The 22,072-nt window shown below is 61.2% G+C and overlaps 2 protein-coding genes across 7 annotated transcripts in view; both read left to right on the forward strand.

Annotated features, from left to right (window-relative positions):
* The window catches only part of HSPG2 (heparan sulfate proteoglycan 2), a 47,959-nt gene extending 31,512 nt beyond the window's left edge, over positions 1 to 16,447 (forward strand). Inside the window, exons 53-92 of one of the 2 annotated variants that reach the window (XM_054085902.1) lie at positions 94 to 232; positions 432 to 589; positions 996 to 1,134; positions 1,208 to 1,359; positions 1,457 to 1,595; positions 1,679 to 1,830; positions 1,916 to 2,054; positions 2,137 to 2,288; positions 2,374 to 2,512; positions 2,595 to 2,746; positions 2,830 to 2,968; positions 3,060 to 3,203; positions 3,278 to 3,412; positions 3,882 to 4,063; positions 4,141 to 4,333; positions 4,422 to 4,601; positions 5,717 to 5,977; positions 6,061 to 6,250; positions 6,329 to 6,426; positions 7,638 to 7,904; positions 8,011 to 8,123; positions 8,201 to 8,348; positions 8,433 to 8,549; positions 8,889 to 8,973; positions 9,059 to 9,203; positions 9,282 to 9,381; positions 9,458 to 9,567; positions 9,643 to 9,751; positions 9,827 to 9,925; positions 10,938 to 11,159; positions 11,767 to 11,999; positions 12,073 to 12,250; positions 13,089 to 13,211; positions 13,293 to 13,346; positions 13,470 to 13,545; positions 14,410 to 14,488; positions 14,597 to 14,667; positions 14,752 to 14,835; positions 14,903 to 15,006; positions 16,018 to 16,447. In XM_054085902.1, the coding sequence (XP_053941877.1) occupies positions 94 to 232; positions 432 to 589; positions 996 to 1,134; positions 1,208 to 1,359; positions 1,457 to 1,595; positions 1,679 to 1,830; positions 1,916 to 2,054; positions 2,137 to 2,288; positions 2,374 to 2,512; positions 2,595 to 2,746; positions 2,830 to 2,968; positions 3,060 to 3,203; positions 3,278 to 3,412; positions 3,882 to 4,063; positions 4,141 to 4,333; positions 4,422 to 4,601; positions 5,717 to 5,977; positions 6,061 to 6,250; positions 6,329 to 6,426; positions 7,638 to 7,904; positions 8,011 to 8,123; positions 8,201 to 8,348; positions 8,433 to 8,549; positions 8,889 to 8,973; positions 9,059 to 9,203; positions 9,282 to 9,381; positions 9,458 to 9,567; positions 9,643 to 9,751; positions 9,827 to 9,925; positions 10,938 to 11,159; positions 11,767 to 11,999; positions 12,073 to 12,250; positions 13,089 to 13,211; positions 13,293 to 13,346; positions 13,470 to 13,545; positions 14,410 to 14,488; positions 14,597 to 14,667; positions 14,752 to 14,835; positions 14,903 to 15,006; positions 16,018 to 16,181 (5,664 nt within the window). In that variant the 3' untranslated portion in view covers positions 16,182 to 16,447. The remainder of the gene's footprint in view (positions 1 to 93; positions 233 to 431; positions 590 to 995; positions 1,135 to 1,207; positions 1,360 to 1,456; positions 1,596 to 1,678; positions 1,831 to 1,915; positions 2,055 to 2,136; positions 2,289 to 2,373; positions 2,513 to 2,594; positions 2,747 to 2,829; positions 2,969 to 3,059; positions 3,204 to 3,277; positions 3,413 to 3,881; positions 4,064 to 4,140; positions 4,334 to 4,421; positions 4,602 to 5,716; positions 5,978 to 6,060; positions 6,251 to 6,328; positions 6,427 to 7,637; positions 7,905 to 8,010; positions 8,124 to 8,200; positions 8,349 to 8,432; positions 8,550 to 8,888; positions 8,974 to 9,058; positions 9,204 to 9,281; positions 9,382 to 9,457; positions 9,568 to 9,642; positions 9,752 to 9,826; positions 9,926 to 10,937; positions 11,160 to 11,766; positions 12,000 to 12,072; positions 12,251 to 13,088; positions 13,212 to 13,292; positions 13,347 to 13,469; positions 13,546 to 14,409; positions 14,489 to 14,596; positions 14,668 to 14,751; positions 14,836 to 14,902; positions 15,007 to 16,017) is intronic. The other variant, XM_054085901.1, reaches the window with a different exon arrangement.
* Positions 16,448 to 17,600: 1,153 nt separating this feature from the next.
* The window catches only part of USP48 (ubiquitin specific peptidase 48), a 31,072-nt gene continuing 26,600 nt past the window's right edge, over positions 17,601 to 22,072 (forward strand). For 3 of the 5 annotated variants that reach the window (XM_054085704.1, XM_054085707.1, XM_054085705.1), the window contains exons 1-5: positions 17,603 to 17,798; positions 19,165 to 19,285; positions 19,526 to 19,682; positions 20,556 to 20,683; positions 21,732 to 21,856. In XM_054085704.1, the coding sequence (XP_053941679.1) occupies positions 17,665 to 17,798; positions 19,165 to 19,285; positions 19,526 to 19,682; positions 20,556 to 20,683; positions 21,732 to 21,856 (665 nt within the window). In that variant the 5' untranslated portion in view covers positions 17,603 to 17,664. Of the gene's footprint in view, positions 17,799 to 19,164; positions 19,286 to 19,525; positions 19,683 to 20,555; positions 20,684 to 21,731; positions 21,857 to 22,072 lie in introns of all 5 variants that reach the window. The other 2 variants (XM_054085708.1, XM_054085706.1) reach the window with 2 other exon arrangements.

The raw sequence follows: 22,072 nt of genomic DNA on the forward strand, positions 1-22,072 counted from the left end.
AAGCCCAAGTGATGCCATGCAAACTCAGGTGACCCATCCAAGCGAGCACATGGAAACCCAAATGGCCCCTGTGTCCATGTCCCCTCCCCACAGGTGTCCGGTTCCCGGCTGCGGCTCCTCCAGGTGACAGCGGCTGACTCGGGCGAGTACGTGTGCAGAGTGACCAACGGGGCCACCAGCAAGGAAACCTCCATCATGGTGACAATCCAGCCCAGCAGTGCGAGCGCCTACTGTGAGTGGGAACCAGAGGGGACAGGGGACATCAACCATGGGTGTGTGCCACTGCCCTGTGCTGTCCCCAGGGCTGGGATGACTGGATCCCGGGGGAAGCCACCCATGCACGTGTCCATCCTGGTTTCCCGGGCTCCTGGTATCCCTTGGAGGGTCACACATGGTGGTGGCCATGGTCTGTAACCCGTTTTGGTCCCCAGCCCCAGGCAGCACCACCCCCCTGCGCATCGAGTCCTCGTCCTTGTCATCCCCTGTGGCTGAGGGACAGACCCTGGACCTCAACTGCGTCATCGCCAGCCCCGCGCAGGCCACTGTCACCTGGTACAAGAGAGGAGGGTCCCTCCCAGCCAAGCACCAGGTAAGGGGAAACCAAGGGAGATGTCCCCAGGGTGGGGGCGGTTGGGGTTGCCCCACGGCTCTGTGCAAGGTCAAGTAGCCCACGTGGCCCCATGCAAGACCAAGTGGAGTCAAGGTATCTTGAGTGGCTTTGTGCTATCCCAAGTGACCCCATGCAAGTCCAGGTGGCCATATGCAAGCCCAAGTGGCCCTTTGCAAGTCCGGGTGGCACCGGGCAATTCCAAGTGGTCCATGCAAACCCAGCTGGCCCTATGCAAGTTCAGGTGGCCCATGCAAGCCCAAGGGACTCCATGCAAGTCCAAGCGACCCCGTGGAAGCCAAGGTAGCGCGAGTGGCTTTGTGCAGTCCCAGATGGCCCTATGCAAGCTTGAGTGGCCCTGGGTGACGCCCATGTCTCCTCCCCATAGGTGTCCGGCTCCCGGCTGCGGCTGCTGCAGGTGACAGCAGCCGACTCGGGTGAGTACGTGTGCCGGGTGACCAGCGGGGCCACCACCAAAGAAGTTTCCATCATGGTGACAATCCAGCCCAGCAGTGCCAACACCTACCGTGAGTGGGGACCAGGAGGGGACAGGGAGACTGTGCATGGTCGTTGGGGTGACCCTCCTTTCTGTGTCCCCAGCCATTGGTGTCACCCCCCCGGTGCGTATCGAGTCCTCATCTTCCTCCGTGGCTGAGGGACAAACCCTGGACCTCAACTGCATTGTAGCCAGGCAGGGTCAGGCCACCGTCACCTGGTACAAGCGTGGCGGGTCCCTCCCAGCCAAGCACCAGGTAGGGGACATTGGAGGAGCATTTTGGGATGGAAAAGGGATTTTGGGGGGTTTTGAGGGGTCTGTGTGCCCCTTTTTATATGTGTCACCTCCCCCAGGTGTCAGGCACCCGCCTGCGCATCCCCCAGGTGACAGCGGCTGATTCAGGCGAGTATGTGTGCCGGGTGACATCGGGCGGTGTCACACACGAGACGTCCCTCATCGTCACCATCCAGACAGGCGCTGGCTCCTCTTATGGTACCAGGGATGGGTGGGAGATGACACGGTGAAAGGGGGACACTGGGGTGGCTGCCCCCCGCTGACCCCATTGCCACCCCCAGCTGTCGGTGTCACACCACCGGTGAGGATCGAGACGTCATCCGCTGCCGTCACTGAGGGACAGACCCTGGACCTCAACTGCATGGTGGCAGGACAAGGTCACCCCCATGTCACCTGGTATCGACGCGGGGGTGCTCTGCCCCCCAACAGCCAGGTGGGACCCCAAGGAAGTGGCATCACCCTGCAGGCAACAGCCCCACCTCCAACACTGATGTGTCCCCAACTTGTCCCCTCCTCAGGTGTCGGGCACCCGCCTGCGCCTCGCCCACGTGGCGGTGGCCGATTCAGGGGAGTACGTGTGCCGGGTGACCCTGGGGACCGTCACGCAGGAGGCGTCTGTCATCGTCACCGTGCCCAGCGCCGCTGGCACCTATTACAGTGAGTGCACGTAAGAGGGCAGTGCTTGGGGGCAGACAGGTGCCACCTTGGTGACAAACATCCCCTCTTCCTGTCCCCCCAGCCTCCGGTGTCTCCCAGCCGCTCCGCATCGAGTCCTCGTCCTCGGCCATCGCTGAGGGACAGGTCCTGGACCTGAACTGTGTGGTGGCAGGATCTGGCCCCACTACGGTGACGTGGTACAAGCGCGGTGGCTCTCTGCCTGCCAGCCACCAGGTAGGGTACAGAGGGGGTGTCACCTGAAGTTTGTCCCTGTCCCCTGCTCTCCAGCGCTGACGTGTCCCCCTGTTGTCCCCTCCAGGTGTCGGGCACCCGCCTGCGCATCCCCCAGGTGACGGCGGCTGATTCCGGGGAATACGTGTGCCGGGTGACATCGGGTGGCATCACGCAGGAGACATCCCTCGTCGTCACCATTGAAGACGGAGACAACGCGTCCCACTGTGAGTGCCACCCTTTGGAGGATGGGTCCCCAGAGGTGCCTGGGACCAGTGGGGACGTTCACCCTTAACTCTGCCCATGCAGCCACCAGTGTCACAGCACCCATCCGCATCGAGTCCTCAGCATCCTCTGTCACCGAGGGACAGACCCTGGACCTGGACTGTGTGGTGGCCGGCCAGGGACAGGCCACCATCATGTGGTACAAACGTGGTGGGTCCCTTCCAGCCAAGCACCAGGTAAGTGGGGACACCAGTGGGGTTGGGGATGGTGGCCATGGGTGGCTGGTTGATGCCACCATCCCCTGCCATCGTGTCCCCAGGTTTCGGGGTCCCGCCTGCGACTGTCACAGCTCTCAGTGGCTGACTCGGGGGAGTACGTGTGTCGGGCAGACATGGGTAGTGTCTCCCGCGAGGCCACCATTACCGTAACTGTCACCTCCCATGACAGCTCCAGCTACCGTGAGTGTGGCCATGGGGTGAGGGAGGATGCCAGGAGGAGATGGGGAACGCAGATGACCTCGATGGCTTCTCTGTCCCTTTGTCCCTGTAGGTCTGCAGAGCCCTATCATCTCCATCGACCCTCACAGCATGGCAGTGGCACCAGGCGAGGATGCCACCTTCAAGTGTCGCATCCACGATGGTGCCCGGCCCATCAACATCACTTGGCGGATGGGACCTGGCCAACGTTTCCAAGGTATGGTGGTCCCCAGGGTGGCCCCAGTGTGGTCCCCAGGTTGGCCCTGGTGGTAACGGCTCCTCCTTGTCCAGAAAACGTGAAGATCAGCACCAATGGCTCAGTCATCTCCATCAGCGGTGCCCATGTGGGCAACCAAGGCGCCTACCACTGCGTGGCCTCCAACCGCTTTGGTGTTGCCAGTAGCGTCGTCAACCTCCTGGTGCAAGGTGCGAAGTGGCTGGGGTGGCCTCGTCCCTGTCCCCATGTGCTCCAGATCCCCTGGGGTGGTGGTGTCTCCTTTGCCATCCCCATGTCAGCGTCTCCCATGTGCTTCAGATGCCTTCGGGATGGTGGTGTCCTCATCCCCGTGTCCTCCAGGTGCCCCCAAGGTGTCCCCATTGCAATCCCCAGTGTTCCTGCCATCATCCATATGCTCCAGGTCCCCCCATTGTAGTGGTGTTCTCCTCCCCACGTCCTTTCCACACTTCAGGTGCTTCTGGAGTGGTTATGTCCCCATCCCCATGTCCTCCATTTGCTCCAAATGCTCCCAGAGTGGTGATGTCCCCATCCACATTCCCACACTGACGTCCTCTATGTGCTCCAGATGCCCCCAGATTGATGATGTCCCCATTGCCATGCCACCATCCTTAGTGTTGGGGTCCCCATCTTCATGCTGATGTCCTCCTCCTTCTCCAGGTGCCCCCACGGTGTCGGTGATGCCACCGGGCCCTGTGACAGTGAGGGAGGGCAAATCCCTCAGCCTGGAGTGCCTTGGCCGGGGTGAACCACGGCCTCTGGTGCGCTGGAGCCGGCTGGGCTCCCGGCAGAAGGTGGAGCACCAAACGCTGCTGCACATGGACAGCCAGGCCATCCTGCAGGTGAGCGAGGAACCCAGGGGTGCCACGAGTGCTGATGGGTGCCCAGAGCTCACCACCCACTGTCTCCTCTCCACCAGCTCTCACCAGCAAAGCCGGAGCATGCCGGGACCTACATCTGCACGGCGCAGAGCGCCTTGGGTTCAGCGCAAGCCCGTGTGGACGTCAATGTGGAGACAGCGCAGCAGCACCCTGGTGCCCCCGAGGTCACGGCGCCATCCACTGTCACCGTGGTGGCTGGGGACACCGCCACCCTGCACTGCTCAGCCAGAGGTATGAGGAGGATGGAGGATAGTGGCAAGGGGACACATCCTGCCTGGTGCTCTGACACCATGGTGATGGGCACTGGCATTGCCCGTAGGTGAGCCGACACCCCGGATCGAGTGGTCGAAGCTGCGGGCACCCCTGCCCTGGCAGCACCAGGTGGTCAACGGCAGCTTGGTCATCCCCCGCGCCGCCCAGCAGGACTCGGGCCAGTACATCTGCAATGCCAGCAGCCCCACCGGCTCCGCCGAGGTCTTCGTCACCCTCGACGTGGAGAGTAAGGAGGTGGCAGGGGTCCCATGGGTCCCCCCTGCCATCTCCACCATCTCCTTTGTCCTCACTGTTGCCGTCACCCATCCTTGGCTCCTCTCCATCCTCTCTGTGCATGGGGCTGTCTGTTGCCATTCCCACCCTCTCATCCAGCCCATCCTCACTCCATCCCAGCACTCATCCTCGATTTCTCCATCTCCTTTCAAGCTCCTTCATCCAACCCTTCCTTATGGTTGTGTCCATCTGCTTGTCCTGTCTCTGTGCATGCCTATCTCTATTTCTGCTCTCTCCATCCATCCCCTAGTCATCGATCGGAGCGTTGCTCAACCATCCCAGCTCACACCCATCTCTCCAGCTCCTCTCACACCCCTTCATCCATTTCATCCTGGTGGATTCATCCATCTGATCCATCCCATCTTACACCCATTTCTCCATCTCCTTTCAAACTCCTCTTTCCACCCCTTCGTGGTGGATTCATCTATCACTCAACTATACCACCTCACACCCATCTCACCATCTGCTCTCCCATCCCTCCATCCATTTCTTCCTTGTGGATTCATCTGTCTCATCCATCCTGGCTCACACCCATCTCTCCATCTCCTCTCATACCCCTCCATCCACTCCTTTCTGGTGGATTCATCTATCACTTACCTATGCCAGCTGATTTCCATCTCCTCTTACACCCCTCTGTCCATCCCTTCCTTGCACATCCATCCAACTATCTCATTCATCCCAGCACACACCCTTCTCTCCACCTCCTGACTCCTGCGTCCATCCCTTCCTCGTGGATCGATCCGTCTGTGGTCCATCCCAGCTCACATCCATCTCTCCATCTACTCTCAAACCTCTCCATCCGTCATTCCCTGCTGCTTTCATCCATCTCTCAGCCATCCCAGCTCACATCCACCTCTCCATCTCCATCCTCACTGCTCCATCCATCCTTTCCCTTATGGATCCACCCATCTGTGGTCCATCTCAACACACGCCCACCTCCATGTGCACTCCCACCCTCCCACCCTTGCTCCATTGCCCCCTTCATTGCCCCATTGGTTGCCCTGTTCATTCATTCGATGCCCCATTCTGGCTGTGGCCGAGTGCTGATGATACCAACTGTCCCCACAGCACCACCATATGCCACCAGCCTGCCAGAGGACACCACGGTGCGCACCGGTGACACACTGCAGGTGCAGTGCCTGGCCCACGGCACCCCACCACTGCTCTACGCTTGGGACAAGGTCAATGGCAGCCTCTCGGCACGCATTGTCCACCGTGCCGGCCTCCTCCGTATCAGCCCAGCATTGCCCGCTGATGCCGGCACGTACCGCTGCCTCGTCACCAACCGCGTCGGAACCGCCGAGACCTTCGCCCGCGTGGTTGTCCATGGTGAGCCCCCACCCTAAGAGGGGCACCGTGCGTTGGGGACGCCTGTGCTGCCGGGTACCATCAGGGCTTTGCATCCTGCCCAGGTGATGCCGGTGATGGTGGGGACGCCGGTCCCTTGACGGTACGGGTGACACCGGGAAGCCTCGTCAAGGGGGTTGGTGGCACCGCCGAGTTCGCCTGCACCATCTCAGGGAACCCGCGGGCACGTCTGGAGTGGCTGAAGGATGGTGGGGAGCTGCCGCCCACCCACAGCGTGCGGGACGGGGTGCTGCGGTAATGAGGGGGGTGCCGGGTGGTGGGGACCCCTGCTTGCCTCCTGCAGGGTCCCACTCACCACCGGTGTCCCCGCAGGATACCAGAGCTGACGTGGGGCGCGCAGGGTGTGTACGTGTGCCGGGCCAGCGCCCCTGGCGCCCTCGCAGAGGACAGGGCCACCCTCACCCTCCAGGGTAGGAGCAGCACCCGCCGACCTGCGCGGGTCCCCAGGTCCCCAAACCAAGGGACACCCACTCACCTGTCCCCCCATAACCATGGGAACCCCAGTACCCCCATCTCTGCCCATTGGCACCCGGTACCCCCATTTCCCTACACTCATGAACACTCCAGTGCCCCCATCTCTGCCCATTGGCACTCGGTACCCCCAGTTCCCTACACTCATGGACACCCCATTGCCCCCCATCTCTGCCCATTGGCACCCAGTACCGCCTAGTTCCCTACACTCATGGACACCCCATTGCCCCCCATCTCTGCCCATTGGCACCCAGTACCCCCAGTTCCCTACACTCATGGATACCCCATTGCCCCCCATCTCTCCCTGCATCCCCCAACATCCCAGTGCCTCATCTCGCCCCACACCCACCAACATCCCAGTACCACCCCAATTTCTCTCCAACCCTACGGGTACCCCAGCATCCCAGTAGCTGTCTCTATGCCTGTGGACACCTCGGTATCCCAGTCTCTCCCCATGCCCACAGGCACCGCTGTACCCCCTGTTTCCCACCTCTCCCTGGGCACCCCAACACCTCCAGTTTCTGCTCATGGACACCCAAATACACACCTATTTCTTCCCAGACCTACAAGCATCCCAGTTCACCCTAGTCTCTCCCCATGCCCGTGGTTACCCCGATACCCCAAATCTCTCCCTGTACCCGCGGATGCCAATCTCTTCCCTGTGCCTACAGGCACCCCAGCACCCCTAGTCTCTCGCCACCTCCATGGGCATCCCAGTTCCCCTCATGCCCATGAGTATCCTGATACCCCAAATCTCTCTCCATGTCCATGAGTACCCCAACATTCCTAATGTCTCCTTACACCCATGGGCACCCCAGTACTCCCCATGCCTAGGGAATCCCAATACCCCCAGTCTCTCCCCACACCCACAGACACCCCCATACCTCCTATGCCCATGGGCACCCTGATACCCCAAAATCTCTCCCCATTCCTGTGGCACCCTAACACCCCCAATCTCTCCCTGCACCCATGGGCACCCCGATACCCTAAATGTCTCCCCATACCCACACCCCAACACTCCAATTCCTCCCCATGGTCCCCGCATGCCCTCGAGCACCCCATTTCCCTCACTCCTCCCGTTGGCACCCTAGACCGTGAGGGCTCCCCCATACCAAGGGGACACCCCAAAACCCTTCTTGTCCCCCCTAAGCTCTCCCCAAGGCGCTGATAAACATCCGGACGGCGGTGCAGACCGTGCTAGCGGGGACAGCAGTGGAGCTGGAGTGCCTGGGGTTGGGTGATCCCCGTCCCCACGTCACCTGGAGTAAAGTGGGGGGCCGGATCCGCCCCGGCGTGCTGGTCCGTGCCGGCATCCTCACCTTCGAACGGGTAGAACGGGCAGATGCCGGGCAGTACCGCTGCACCGCCACCAACGCCGTGGGCACCGTCCAGTCCCACGTCATCCTCCATGTGCAAGGTGAGGATGGGGACACGGATCTGTGGTCACGCACGTGGTGTCACCAGGGAGTGGGGGGACACACATGGTATCACCGCAGGGTGGTGACACCTCCATGTGTCCCCAGCCACCCCCCAAATTGCCGGGCAGCCAGAGGTGAAGGAGGTCTCGGTGGGTTCAGCTGCGGTTTTGCCCTGCTTGGCATCTGGCTTCCCAGTGCCAGAGATCACCTGGAGCAAGGTGAGATGTTGGGATGGGGGTGCAGGGTCTTGGGGGGCACCCTATGGGTGCTGACACCCCTGCCCCGCTCTCCACAGCTGGAGGGGGAGCTGCCAGCGGGTGCCAGAGTAGAGGGAAATGTCCTGACGTTGCCGGCCGTGCACCACGAGGACGCCGGCGTCTATGCCTGTGCCGCCACCAACAGCCGCGGCCAGGAGACGGCTTACTATGTCCTCAAGGTTCGAGGTGAGGGCAGACGGACAGACAGCTGGACAGGCAGGGCAGGGAGGGTGAGGTACCCCACCCCAGCTGACCCCCACGTCCCCGCAGAGCGCTTGGTCCCCTATTTTGGGCAGACGCCTCGCTCCTTCCTCCCCCTGCCCACCATCAAGGATGCCTACAAGAGGTTTGAGATCCTCATCACCTTCCGACCTGACGCTGCTGATGGTGAGTGCTGATGGGTCCTCCCTGTGTCCCCATGTGTCTCCAGGTCCCCTTCTTGTCCCCTCCATTCTTTCCTCTTCCCTTTCTTCTCCATCCCTCCTTCCATCCTCCCCTCTCCTTCTCTCCTTCCATCTCTCCCTCCATCCTCCCCTCTCCTTCTCTCCTTCCATCTCTCCCTCCATCCTCCCCTCTCCCTCCTTTAGCTCCTATTCTCTTCAATCAAGACCCACCCAAATAGGAGAGGTTCCTATTTGGAGTGTTTTGGGGGTGTTTTGGGGTTCCCTGGATTATGACTACCCCCCGGGATGGGCACCATCCTGCCTGACCTCTACCACCCTCCAGGTCTTCTCCTTTACAATGGACAACGGAAAAACAGCGGCGCAGACTTCATCTCCTTTGGTTTGGTGGGCGGCCGCCCTGAGTTTAGGTGAGATCTCTGAGTGGGTGCTAGAGAAGTGGGGGGCGATGGGTGCCAGCACCCTCCCACACCCCTCGTACCCCTAAAAACCAAGGTTTGATGCCGGTTCGGGCATGGCCACCATCCGGCATCCAACACCGCTGCGGCTGGGCGAGTACCACACCGTCCGTCTCCTCCGCAATCTCACGCGAGGGTCGCTGGCACTGGACGGGCATCTCCCGGTCAACGGGACCTCGCAGGTATTTTTGGGGGTGTGGGCTCTGTTTTGGGTGGGGGTCAGGGTGCTGGAGGCGGTGCTCACCTGCTTGTGCTCACAGGGCAAGTTTCAAGGGCTGGATCTGAATGAGGAGCTGTACCTGGGGGGTTACCCCGATTTCACCGCCCTGGAGAAGACGGGGCTCAGCCGTGGTTTCGTGGGTGAGTGGTGGATTTGAGGGGCACCGCAGTGGGGTGGAGGACACTGAGCATTGTGTCACCCTGTCTGTCTCCGCAGGCTGCGTGCGCCAGCTCCGCATCCAAGGGGAGGAGGTGGCTTTTGGTGACATGGACCTGCAGGCGCACGGTGTCACCAGTTGTCCCACCTGCCAGGACCAGCCTTGCCAGGTGACGCTGGGGAGGTGATGCCCACCCATGGCCACCCGTGGCCACCCATCACTGACACCCCTGTGTGTCCCCTAGAACGGTGGCGTGTGTGAAGATGCTGAGAGTGGCACCTACGTCTGCCGTTGTCCCCACGGCTTCACCGGCGGCAACTGCGAGTACTCGCAGGCTTTGCACTGTCACCCAGGTAGGTGCCCACCCTGTGGGGACATCACCTTGATGTTCCTCCCTGGGTGGGTGCTCATCAATTGTCACCCGACAGAGGCGTGTGGGCCTGATGCCACCTGTGTCAATCGGCCGGACGGGCAGGGCTATTCCTGCCGCTGCCACCTGGGCAAGGCCGGGGAGAGGTGCACCGAGGGTGAGCACCAGTGGGGACACGGGAATGGGGCCAGCACTGCCCTGGGGACACGGGGAGGGCATCAGCCCAGGTGTGCATGAGGCTGCAACTACCTTGGAGAGATGGGCATGGGGCTGGGACCATCCTGGGGACATGGGTGTAGGGGGGACACCACCCTGGGGACATGGGCATGAGGGTGGAACCACCCTGGGGAGATAGACATGGGGCTGGGACCACCCTGGGGAGATGGGGACATGGCTGGGGTCCATGCTGATGTCATGGGCCTGGGGTGGGGACAACTCCAGGGAGATGGAGACATGGCTGGGGGCCACACTGGGATCACAGGCCTGGAGTGGGGACAACCCCAGGGAGATGAGAACAGGCCTGGGACCACCTCGGGGAGATGGGCATAAGACTGAATCGCCATGGGAAGATGGAGATATGGCTGGGACCACCCTGGGGAGACATGGGCATGGGGAGGATAAGCCCAGGGAGATGGGGGCATCTTGGGACTACCTTGGGAACATGGTTGTGGGGTGGAGACCACCGTGCGGAGATGGGGATATGGCTGGAGCCACCCTGGGGATGTGAGTATGGGATGGGGACCACCCAGGGGAGATGGGGACATGGCTGGGGCCTATGCTGAGGACACAGACCTGGGGTGGAGACAACCCCAGGGAGATGAACACAGGATTAGGACTGCCCTGGAGAGATGGGAGCATGTCTGAGACCACGCTGGGGACAGGGGCATGGGGCTGAATCACCATAGGAAGATGGCAACATGACTGTGGACCACCCTGGGGTCACGGGCGTGGGGGTGGGGATGACCCCAGGGAGATGAGCACAAGGCTAGATCCACCTGGGGAAATGGGCGTGGGGTGAAGACCACCCTTGGGAAGATGGGTGCGATGGGAATGGAGGTTTGGGTACTACCTTGGGGAGATGCTCACATTCCACCCTGGGGAGATGGACACCTCGGGGATGGAGGTTTGGGGTCCCACCGGCCGGTCCCACTGATCTGGGGTTGCTGCAGGTGAGGCGGTGAGCGTTCCATCTTTCAACGAGGCCGGTGCTTTTGTCTCCTACCCACCCCTCACCAACGTCCACCACGAGCTGCGAGTGGAGGCTGAGTTCCTGCCGCTGGCACCTGATGGGCTCCTGCTCTTCAGCGCCGGCAAAGCTGCCCCTGTTGAGGACTTTGTTGCCTTGACCATGGCTGGTGGCCACCTTGAGTTCCGCTACGAGTTGGGCTCAGGTAGGCTGGCATGGTGACAGGAGTCCTGGTGGCATGATGAGGAGAAACGCCAGGTATAGGTGTGGCCTGGCATCACCAAGGTCCCTTGAGATCATTGAGGTCCCCCTGGCATCACTTGAGTCCCCAGGTGCTGCCAGGATCCTTGGACATCATTGGGGTCCCTTGGTGTCACTGAGGTCCCCAGCATCACATCCCTTGGCGTCACTAAGTTCCCCTGGCATCGCTGAGGTCCCCAGGCACTGCCAGTGTCCCCAAGCATCGCTGTCCCAGCACCAGGGTCCCCTGGCATTGCTTTGGTCCCTGGATGCTGCCAGGGTCCCCAGGCATCCGTGGGGTCCCTTGGTGTCTCTGGGAGTCCCTTGGCATCTTTGGGGTCTCCAGGTGCTTCCAGGGTCCCTGGTCATCAGCGGGGTCTCCCCAAGCATCTCTGGTGTCACTGGGGGTCCCTTGTCATCACAGGGCGTCCCAGGTGCTTCCAGAGTCCCTGGGCATTGTTGGGGTCCCCTGGTGTCACTGGGGTTCCCTGGTGTCCCCTGCCACCACTGGGGTCCCCAGACACCCCTAGTGTCCCCCAGCCTGCCATGATGCCACCATTCTGTCCCCACAGGCCCTGCGGTGCTCCGGAGCGCCGAGCCGCTGACGCTGGGCCAGTGGCACCAGGTGACAGCCGAGCGGCTGCACAAGGACGGGACGCTGGTGGTGGATGACGCCACACCTGTGAAACGCTCCTCGCCCGGCAAGAGCCAAGGGCTCAACCTGCGCTCCCCCCTCTACTTGGGGGGCACTGAGCCCCCCCTGCGCCCCCCAACCAACACCTCCTTCCGGGGCTGCATCGGCGAGGTGAGACCCCAGAAACCCAACCGAAGTGGGGGCGAAAGCGAGGGCCAGGCGTGACGCTTTGGTGTCCCCCCAGGTGTCCATCAACGGGAAGAAGGTGGACCTGTCCTACAGCTTCCTGCGGAGCCGCGGCGTGGGGCAGTGCCCGCAGCGCTCGCCGTGCCCGCCGGCCGCCTGCCTGCACGGGGGCCGCTGCCTGCCCCTGCCCGACAGCAGCCCTGCCTTCCGCTGCCGCTGCCCGCCCGGCTTCCGAGGTGACGCTGCCGCATTGCATGCGGGGGTGCGCTGGGCGCATGTGTGCGCCGTGCATGCGTGTGCACTGCTTGCGTGTATGCGGTGTGAGCGTTTGGTGTGCATACGGCTGCTCTGTGTGTGCATGTGTATCTGTATGCGCTGTGCGTGCATCTGTGCTGTGCAGCCACGTGTGCTGTGTGCACGTGTGGGTGCTGTGCACGCATGGAAGGTGTGTTATGTGCACTGTGCATTCCAACTGCTGTGTGTGCTGTGTGTGCATGTAATGCGTGCGTGTGCGCTGTGTGCATGTGCTGTGCATGCATATTGTCTGTGTTCACCCTGCATGTGTGCGTTATACATGCGGGCATGCACGTGTCGTGTATGTGTGCACTGTGCCTGTGTGAGTGCCTGTGCTCTGTGCGCGTGTCATGCATGTGTGTGTTGTACGTGTACGTGTGTTGTGCACATGCGTGCAAGCTCGTGCATTCTGTCCACCTGCATGGTTTTAGCTGCACCATGCGTGCGTGTGTGCTGTGCATGCACTCCATGTCCATATGTGTTGTACATGCATGTGTGTCGTGTGCGCATGTGTTTGGTGTGCATGCACACGTGTGCAATGGGCACGCATAAATGCTATGCACGTGTGCATTGCATGCTGCGGACGTCTGCTGCGCTTGCATGTGTGTGCAGGGATGCTCTCTGCACATTTGCATGTGCACGCAGCGTGCATAAGCGTGTACCACGGGGGCTGTGCGTGCACACGCACTCCTGTCTGCGTGTGAGAGACAGCCCTGGGGCCGCAGGGGTGCTGCCCTCACGCCTGCCCGCGTCACTTGGTGCCACCCTGTGTGTCCCCAGGGCTGCGCTGCGAGCAGGAGGAGGACCGCTGCCTGCACCACAACCCCTGCCTGCACGGCGGCACCTGCAAGGACAACACCTGCCTCTGCCCGCAGGGCTACGCCGGCCCCTACTGCCAGCACAGTGAGTCGGGGGGGACACGGGGACACCTGGGGACACGGCGGGGACACGAGCCACCCCATCCTAACGCCCTCTCACCTGCAGACTTGGCGCTGGCGGAGCTGGACCAGGACTGGCAGGAAGGCAGCGGGGGTGGCGGTAGGTCTCTGCGCCCGTTTTTCCCCATTTTTCCCTCAAAAGCGGTGCTGCAGGTGTGGCAGCTGGGTGTCACCCTTCCGCCACCCCTTTGCCACCCCCCTGTCCCCCCCCCCCTCCCCACAGATGCCCCCGGACAGTTCAGCGCCGCTTTCCAGGACGGCTCCTATCTGGCCTTGCCCGGGCACCTCTTTCCCCGTGGGTGAGTGACAGGGCACGCGCTGCGCCCCCGCTGTGGCACCGCACCCGGCCCGGGGTGCTGCAGCCTCTCTGCAGAGCTGCACCCCATCCCACAGCATCACACCACTTCCTGCAGCGCTGCCCGCATCGCAGCACTGCACCCATCACTTTATTGCACCCATTGCAGCGTTGCACGCTTTCCTATGCTGTTGCACCCTTCCAAGGTGCTGCATCCCTTCCTGTGGCAATGCAGCCATCGCAGCATCGCACCCTTGCCATGCTATTGCAGCGCTGCACCCTTTCCCATGGCATTGCACCCTCCCAGGGGTGCTGCGGTGTTCCCAGGCTGCTGCACCCAGCTGGCACTGCACCCTGTTAGGCTGTTGCATCCCACCAAAGGTGTTGCACCCATCACTGCACTGTAGCCTTCTTGGGACATTGCATCCTTCCTGGTGTGCTGCAATGTTCCCAGGGTGCTGCACCCATCTTGGTACCACACCCTTCCAGGGTGCTGCATCGTTCCCGGGGTGCTGTACCCATCGTAGCATTGCACCCTTCCTGGGGTGCTGTACCCAGCTGGCACTGCACCCTCCCAGAGTGTTGCATCCTACCAAGGGTGCTGCACCTGTCACTGCACTGTAGCCTTCCTGGGGTGTTGCATCCTTCCTGGGGTGCTGCACTCATCCTGGTACCACACCCTCCCAGGGTGCTGCATCCTTCCTGGCACTGCACGCTCCCAGGGTGCTGCATCCTTCCTGGCACTGCACCTTCCCAGGGTGCTGCATCCTCCCGAGGGTGCTGCACCCACCGCAGCCCTGCGTCTGCCTGGGGTGCTGCAATGTTCCCAGGGTGCTGCACCCCCTGCTCCATTCCCCTCTCCTCACAGCTCACCCGAGGCGCCCGAGACCATCGAGCTGGAGCTGCGGACGGGCAGCGCTGAGGGGCTGCTGCTGTGGCACGGGGCGGTGAGCAGGGCTGGGGCGCACCACCGGGGAGGGGACCGGGATGCTGAGCCCCCCAGGGTGGGGGTCAGGGTGCTCCCCACCCTGCTCACCGCCCCGCTGTGCCTGCAGGAACCTGGCGAGGGGGGCAAAGCCAAAGACTTCATTGGCCTCGGCTTGAAGGACGGGCACCTGGTGTTCATGTGAGTGGGGTGCCTGGTGTCGCCCCGGGGGGGCTCCTGCCACCCATGGGTGCCCCCAGCGCTGAGCCTGTGCCCCCCCTGCAGCTACCAGCTGGGCAGCGGTGAGGCCACCATCATCTCTGAAGATCCCATCAACGATGGCGAGTGGCACCGGGTGATGGTGACGAGGTGGGTGGGGGTCGAGGTGGGGGTCGGGGTGGGGGTCAGGGTGCAGGTGTTGACGGGTGCCGTGCAGGGAGGGCCGGCGCGGGTGGCTGCAGGTGGACGGGGAGGAGCCGGTGACTGGGGAGTCGCCAGGAGCCAACGTCATGGCCAACACCCAGGGCAGCGTCTATGTGGGTAAGATGGCAGCTGGGGGACACAGCGGGGCAGGGGATGGAGCATGGGATGGACACAAGGTGGGCGTGGGCTGGACAGCGGGTGGGACAGAGGGTGGACATGAGGTGGGTGGCCATGGAGTGAGATGTGGGGTAGGACACATGATGAGACATGGGATGGGGCATGGGCTGGGATGTAGGACGGACACTAGGTGGGTATGGGGTGGTCGCGGGATGGGCAGAGGATGGGACACATGATGGGACATGGGGTGGACATGAGGTGGGATATGGGGTGGGACATGAACATGGCTGGGCATAGGATCGACACAAGGTGGACGTGGGGTGGGGCATGGAAGGGGTTACAAGATGGGACTTGGGATGGGACACAGGAGGGAACATGGGATGGGACACCTGATGGGACATAGGGTGGGACGTGGGGTGGGATGTGGAGTGGGATATGGGATGGGACACTGATGGGACATGGGATGGATGTGGGGTGGGACACTGTTGGCCCAATGGGTGGGACACAGGATGGACCATGGGATGGGACACAGGAGGGACATGGGATGGGGCACTGTTCGCCTGTGGGGTGGGACATGGGATGGATATTGGGTGGTATGTGGAGTGGGCCATGGGATGAGACACAGGATGGACGAGGAGTGGGACAACTGATGGGACGTGGGGTGGGACACTGATGGGACACAGGATGGACATGGGGTGGGACACAGGATGGATGTAGGATGGGGTATCTGATGGGGCGGGTGTGGGGTGGGCCATGGGATGGGACACAGGAGGGACATGGGGTGGGACACGGGATGGATGTGGGATGGCTGTAGGGTGGGATGTGGTGTGGGACACTGATGGGACACAGGATGGACGTCGGGTGGGACACTGTTGGCCCATGGGATGGGCCATGGGATAGATATAGAATGGGACATGGGGTGGGCCATGGGACGGGACACAGGATGGGCTGTGGGGTGGGAGGTGGGCAGGGGCCACAGGAGCGGGTGCACCCACGGCCATGTCCTCGCAGGCGGCGCCCCGAATGCCCGCAGCCTGACGGCCGGCAAGTTCCCCTCCGGCATCACCGGGTGCGTGCGGGGGCTGGCGCTGGCGTCGGCCGGAGCCCCCCTGCACCCCATCGACCTGCGACACGGCGCGCTGGAGGGGTCCCCCGTACCCCCCTGCCCCTCCTAGCCGCCCCAAAAGAGCTGGGGGGCGCGGAATTTGGCCAATTTTATTCTTTTTCCAAAAAAACCACAACCCACTAGGAGCAAATGGTGCTTCGCTGCCCCGGGGCGGCTGGGGGGGGGCCGGGACCCCCCAAAATGTTTACACCCCCCCCTCCTCCCCGGCCCCCCCTGAAGTTGGACTGGGGCGGCCGGGCCGCTCGGGGCCCCCAGGGTGGCAGCGGGGTGGGGGCGCGAGGGACAATCGGGGTGGGGACCCCCCATGGGGTCACGATTAAAGGAGAGAGAACCAGAGAGGCTGTGGCTTTTGGGGGGCAGGAGGGCATGGGGGGGGGATTTGGGGAGGGTGGGGGTTGAGATATGGGGGGAGGGATGGGGGGGATATATGGTGGGATGTGAGGTGAGATATGGGGGGTATATGGGTGGGATATGGGGGACGGGGTGGGGAGGTTGGGGGGTAGTTTGGGGGTATGTGGTGGGATGGGGATGAGATACGGGGGGGTGGGATTGGGACTGAGACACGAAGGGGATGGGGGGGATTTGGGGAGGATGGGGGGCAGGATATGGGGTAGGATGGAGGGTGATACTTGATGGGATGGGGGTGAGATAAGGGGGGTGGGATGGAAGGGTGAAAAGGGGGCGATGGGGGCTGGGGTGGAATGGAATGGGGGTTAAGGAGGTGCTGGGGGGGTATGGGGGGTGTGAGATTTGAGGGGGGTGGGATGAGGGGGATTTGGAGAGGATAGGGGTTGAGATATGGGGAGCAGGATATGGGGTGGGATGGGGAGCGAGCTGGGGGGTGCAGTGGGGGGTATATGGGTGAGATATGGGGGCCAGGAGGGGGATGGGGGGAGCTATGGGGGACGATGGGGGCTGGGGTGGGGTGGAATAGGGGGTGGGGAGGTGCTATGGGGGAGCATGGGGGGGTGTATGAGGGGGTGTAAGGTATGAGGGGTGGGATTAGGGGGTGGTTTGGTGTTATTGGGGGGTGATAAGGCGATGGTATGGGGGAATGGGGGAGGTATGGGAGTATAAGAGGGCGTATGGGAGGAAAGGGGGGGCACGGGGGGGCTCAGGGGAGATGGTGTTGGGGTGCTGCTGACGGGGTATGGGGCGTGTAGCGGGGCGCGGGGGGCTGGATGGGACGCGGTGGGTGGGGAGTGATAACGGGGCGGTACGTGCGGGCGGCGTGTCGGGACCGGGCGGGCCAGGCACTAGGACCGCGCGGAGCCAAGCGGCGGGATCAGGCCCCGCCCCATTCAAGTCACGCCCCATTCAAGCCGCGCCCCACCCGCCCGCCGGGGCCCCTCAGCTCAGGCGCCGCGCGCGTCTCAGCCCGTTTGCGTCACCGCCTCGCGCCCCTCCGCTTGTCGCGTGTGTGACGTTACGGGCCCTGGCGGCGGCGGCGGCGGCGGCGGCGGCGGCGGGAGGGGCCGGGCGGAACCGGGCCGGGGCCAGGGCCAGGGCCAGGGCCGGGCCGGGGGGAGGCGATGGCGCCGCGCTTGCAGCTGGAGAAGGCGGCGTGGCGCTGGACTGAGACGGTGCCGCCCGAGGCGGTGGCGCAAGAGCACATCGAGGCGGCCTACCGTGTCGGGCTGGAGCCCTGCCAGCGCGGCGCCTGCCGGTACCTGCGGGACCCCCACCCCTAGAGCCCCCCCACCTCCGGGGCCCCGGCACCCCAGGACCCCACCCCTCGGGACCCTCAACCCCCGGGACCCCGGATCCCCCACCTCCCGGAACCCCGGAGCTCCGGTATCCCAGCCCCCCAGGACCCCCACCCCACATGACCTTCCGCCCCCAGGACTCTGGTATCCCAGTCCCGAAGGAATGCCACCTCCTGTGACCTTCAACCCCCAGGACTATGGAACCCCCCCACCTCTGGAGCCCCCACCTCCCGGCACCCCAGAGTCCCAGGACGCCCTCTCCCCGGGGGAGCACTCTCTACCCCTGGGGCCCTGGAACCCCCACTCTCTGGTATCCCTGTCCTCTGCGACCCATCCTCCTCAAGACCCCCACCCCCGGGACCCCTGAGCCCCAGTATCCTTCCCCCCTGCCTGGAACCCCCAGGATCTTGCCCTCCATATCTCCGCTCCCTAGTCCCCTAGGACTTCAGCCCCCAGGAGCCCCCACCCCTGGAACACTCAGCCCCTGGTACCCTCACGATCCCAGTCCCTGCCCCACACCGGCCCTGCTCCCCCCAGGGCTGCAGAAAACCCCTTACCTCATCCTGTATTTGAGGCTTAGGGACCCCCTCATTCCCTTCTCTGGGTCTCCCCCCTGCCCAGGGCTGTGGGGGACCCCGCATTCCTCCCTTCATTCTGGGGGCTGGGGAAGCACCTGCCCTGTCAGAGTCTCTCAGGTTCTGTGAGACTCCGTATTCCCTCCTTAGGGACCCCCATTTTTGGATTGGGAGGAGGGGCTTTCCTCACCTGGCTCCCCAGATCCACGGACCATCCTGGGGCTGTGGGGGACTGTACTTTCTGTCCAGTTCCCCACAGGTAGTGGAACCCCATGGGGTCTTGGGGCACTCTGCTCTCTGCCTGGCTCCCCAAATGTGGGGGATTCTCCTGGGGTTGTGGGGAACCCCTCTCCCTTCCTGTCTCTCTGGATACTGTGGACCAGTCTGGAATTGTGGGGGATTCCTCTCCCTACCTGGCTCCCCAGATACAGGGATCTCCTTCCTTGGGGTTATGGGGGACTCTGTCTGGCTCCCCACATACTTGGACCTTCCCTGGGGTTGTGGGGGACAACTATCCAGATACAGGGGAGCTCCCCAGGTCCTGTACTCTTCCCTGGGGCCCCTCTTTCCCCCTCCGTCTAGTTCCCCATGTCCTTGTTCATCCATAACCACTATTTCTGAGGGCTCTAAAGACCATTGTCCCACCCTGTTGAGCACCTTGGGGTCCCCTTTGTTGTCTTTCTCCCCCATAGTCAGCCTCACAAGGGCAGCAGTTTCCCTTCTGTGAGGGTGACGGGTGCTGGTTCTGCAGGAGGAACTGCCGGGGGAACCCCAACTGTCTGGTGGGCATCGGGGAGCACATCTGGCTGGGCGAGATAGATGAGAACAGCTTCCACAACATCGACGACCCTAACTGCGAGCGCCGCAAGAAGGTAGCGTCACCATCAAAATTTTCTGCTGCCCTTCCGGGTCCCTGTGGGAAGGTGGGGATGAGAGGAGGTGACACCTCGTGTCACCCTGTAGCTGGGGAATTTGGGATGTGGCTATTTGTACAATGCTGGAGTGGCGTTTTCCTAACAAACAGCCTTAAAAAGCAGCAACCACAACTTCTGGATTTCTCCTTGCTCCTCCGCAGTGGCGAGTGACGATTATTGCTTTCTCTCTTACGCCAGAACGCGTTCGTGGGCTTAACGAACCTCGGCGCCACGTGCTACGTGAACACTTTCTTGCAGATGTGGTTTCTTAACTTGGAGCTCCGGCAAGCCCTCTACTTGTGTCCCAGCACCTGCAGTGAACGCACAGCTGGAGAAAGTGACCTGAAAGACAGAGGTGCGTGGGAGGTCTTTGCAGAAGTGGTTTTACGCTTTTTCTCCGTAAATTTTACGTCTTGGCTTTGGGGTAATGTTTACTGGGAGATGGGTGAAGCTACAGCCGCTTGTCTGATCTCCATGCTGTTGCTTTTGAGTCTATTGCCCAGCTTTTGGGAACAAACCACCCTTCACCAGAGTTATTTCTTATATCGGACTGATCTGATCTGATTGAAGTCTGATTTGCGTTTGTTTCTTGCTGGGCTGCTTCCCAAATTGGTTCCCAGCTTTAATGGTGGTGCTCAGGCTGGAAGAGTGTGGGTTGGGGCTGATCTGTACCACTATGGAATCGCACTCATCCCATGAGAGTGAAGATTTAGATCTGTGCCAGGAATGACGCTCGTAGTCCCTGCACAGCAGCTGTGACAGAGGCGGGTGACCAGGTTCTGTGCCTTTGTGTATGGCGCAGCCCTGGTGCCCTCTTGGTCAGGGCAGCCGCCTGATTCCTTCTTTTCCTGTTTTTATGGTATTTTTAAATGATTTCTCACCATTCAGGGTAAATAAGAAGTTGTTGCTACAGGATAGTCAATGCACGCTGCTTAAACCATTCACTGGTAGCTCTTGCTAAGCCCTGCAGGATGCTTAGGATTGGATTTGATGATCTTAAGGGTCTTTTCCAACCTAAATCATTCTGTGATAATTGGCTTGGGGTGGGATTTTGCTGTCATCACCAACGTGAACCTCTTCGGTTCAATTCAAAACAGCTTTTAAGAAAACATATCATTTCTAGTCGTTAAGTCTACCTCTATGAAGCAAGAACAAGGGAATTGCTTGGAATAATTATCTCTTGCCTTCGGTTACTCACTGTAACTTGTGTAACTTGTTGTTTTCATAGAGTATGAGCCTCAGACCATTTGTGAGCACCTGCAGTACTTGTTCGCCTTGCTGCAGAACAGCAAGAGGCGATACATCGATCCCTCTGGATTTGTCAAGGCACTGGGCTTGGATACGGGACAGCAGCAGGTAGGTTGGCGGCATTGGGATCTGCTGCTTGATTCAAACACACAGAGAGAAGCGGTGCTCAGGTTCCTTCTTGTCAGTATTGGAGCGGTGCTCAGGGCCCTCTTGTCAGGAGGAGGCCTGGGCTGGCCAGGAAGGGCCCAGGAGGGGATGTGATGTGGACAAAGAGTGTCATTAGTGCCTGACCCACCCCGGCACCCTGCGGATTGGGAGCTGTGAGAGTCCTTTCGCAGGTACTTTGTGGGCTGTTCCTCCCGGGCGGGTGGTTCAGCAAGTGGTGAGCGGTAAGAAAATGTTTTACCGGGTTGTAAAGAGCCAGCCAAGGTCCAACACGAGCATATGGGGCAGAGAAAGAGTGGTTAGAGAGGGGTGAGCGCTGCAGATGAATCCTGTGGAGCCGTCACCAAAGCTTAGAGAGCTCAGGAGAAGGGCATGGCTTGAAAATACGCTTTGAGAAGCGAGAGAGCGAGCAGCAGCGTGTGTGTCCTTGGGAGGGCGCAGGAGGGGAAGGAAGTGATGATACTAAAGGACAGCTGAGAGAGGCTAAAGCCTGTTTGTTTTCAGAATGGGAGAGTAAAGGAGAGCCAGGGTGGGAGAAGGCCCTGAGACGAGTGTGGGGAAGCTCCCAAGCCTGGCAGGCAGGAATGAATCCACTGGGCACCTCCTCATTTTGGTGGTGTTCTTATTTTTCCTCTTCCCTCTACTGTAATCGGGGACAGCTTGTATTGGGTGCCGAGCTTTGACAAACAAGCATTAACAGGATATAAAGCTCTGCAGGAGTGGTTTTTCCTTCCAGAGTCCTGCAAGGAGCAGTGTAGAAGTCAAACCACCCGGCGCAGCTGGCTGGGAGCCACGTTAACTCATGCAGGGGGCCTCACGCTCCTTTTAGGCAAATTCCTCTTTTTTTCAGTTCTCCTGACAAGGTCTCTTTTCCATTCAGTGCACGGAGGCTCTGTGCAGCCAGGACTGTGGGTAATTAGGAGTAAATTAGTGACAAAGTTGTGATTGGGCTTTGTGTTGTGTTGTTAATGGCCTTGGCTTTCTCTTCTAGGATGCCCAGGAGTTTTCAAAGCTGTTCATGTCGCTGCTGGAAGATACTTTATCCAAACAAAAAAACCCAGATGTCCGGAACATCGTGCAAAAGCAGTTCTGTGGAGAGTACGCCTATGTCACGGTGTAAGTTTTCGGTCTTTGGGAAGAACCTTTCTGGGAATACTTAAATGTTTTAGGAGAAGTTGAGGGGATGAAGGTCCCTCCTTGCAGCCAAAGCAGGTAAGCGTCTGCTGAAACACTGCTGAAAGAGGATTTTAGCTTTTAGGATGATTTTGTTATAGTTTGCTGGCTGCTTTTAATTGCTTGATGAAATTTACTAATTAAATCTATAAGTGAGTT

Source organism: Cuculus canorus, chromosome 21, assembly GCF_017976375.1.
Source record: "Cuculus canorus isolate bCucCan1 chromosome 21, bCucCan1.pri, whole genome shotgun sequence".
Classification (NCBI taxonomy): Eukaryota; Metazoa; Chordata; class Aves; order Cuculiformes; family Cuculidae; genus Cuculus; species Cuculus canorus.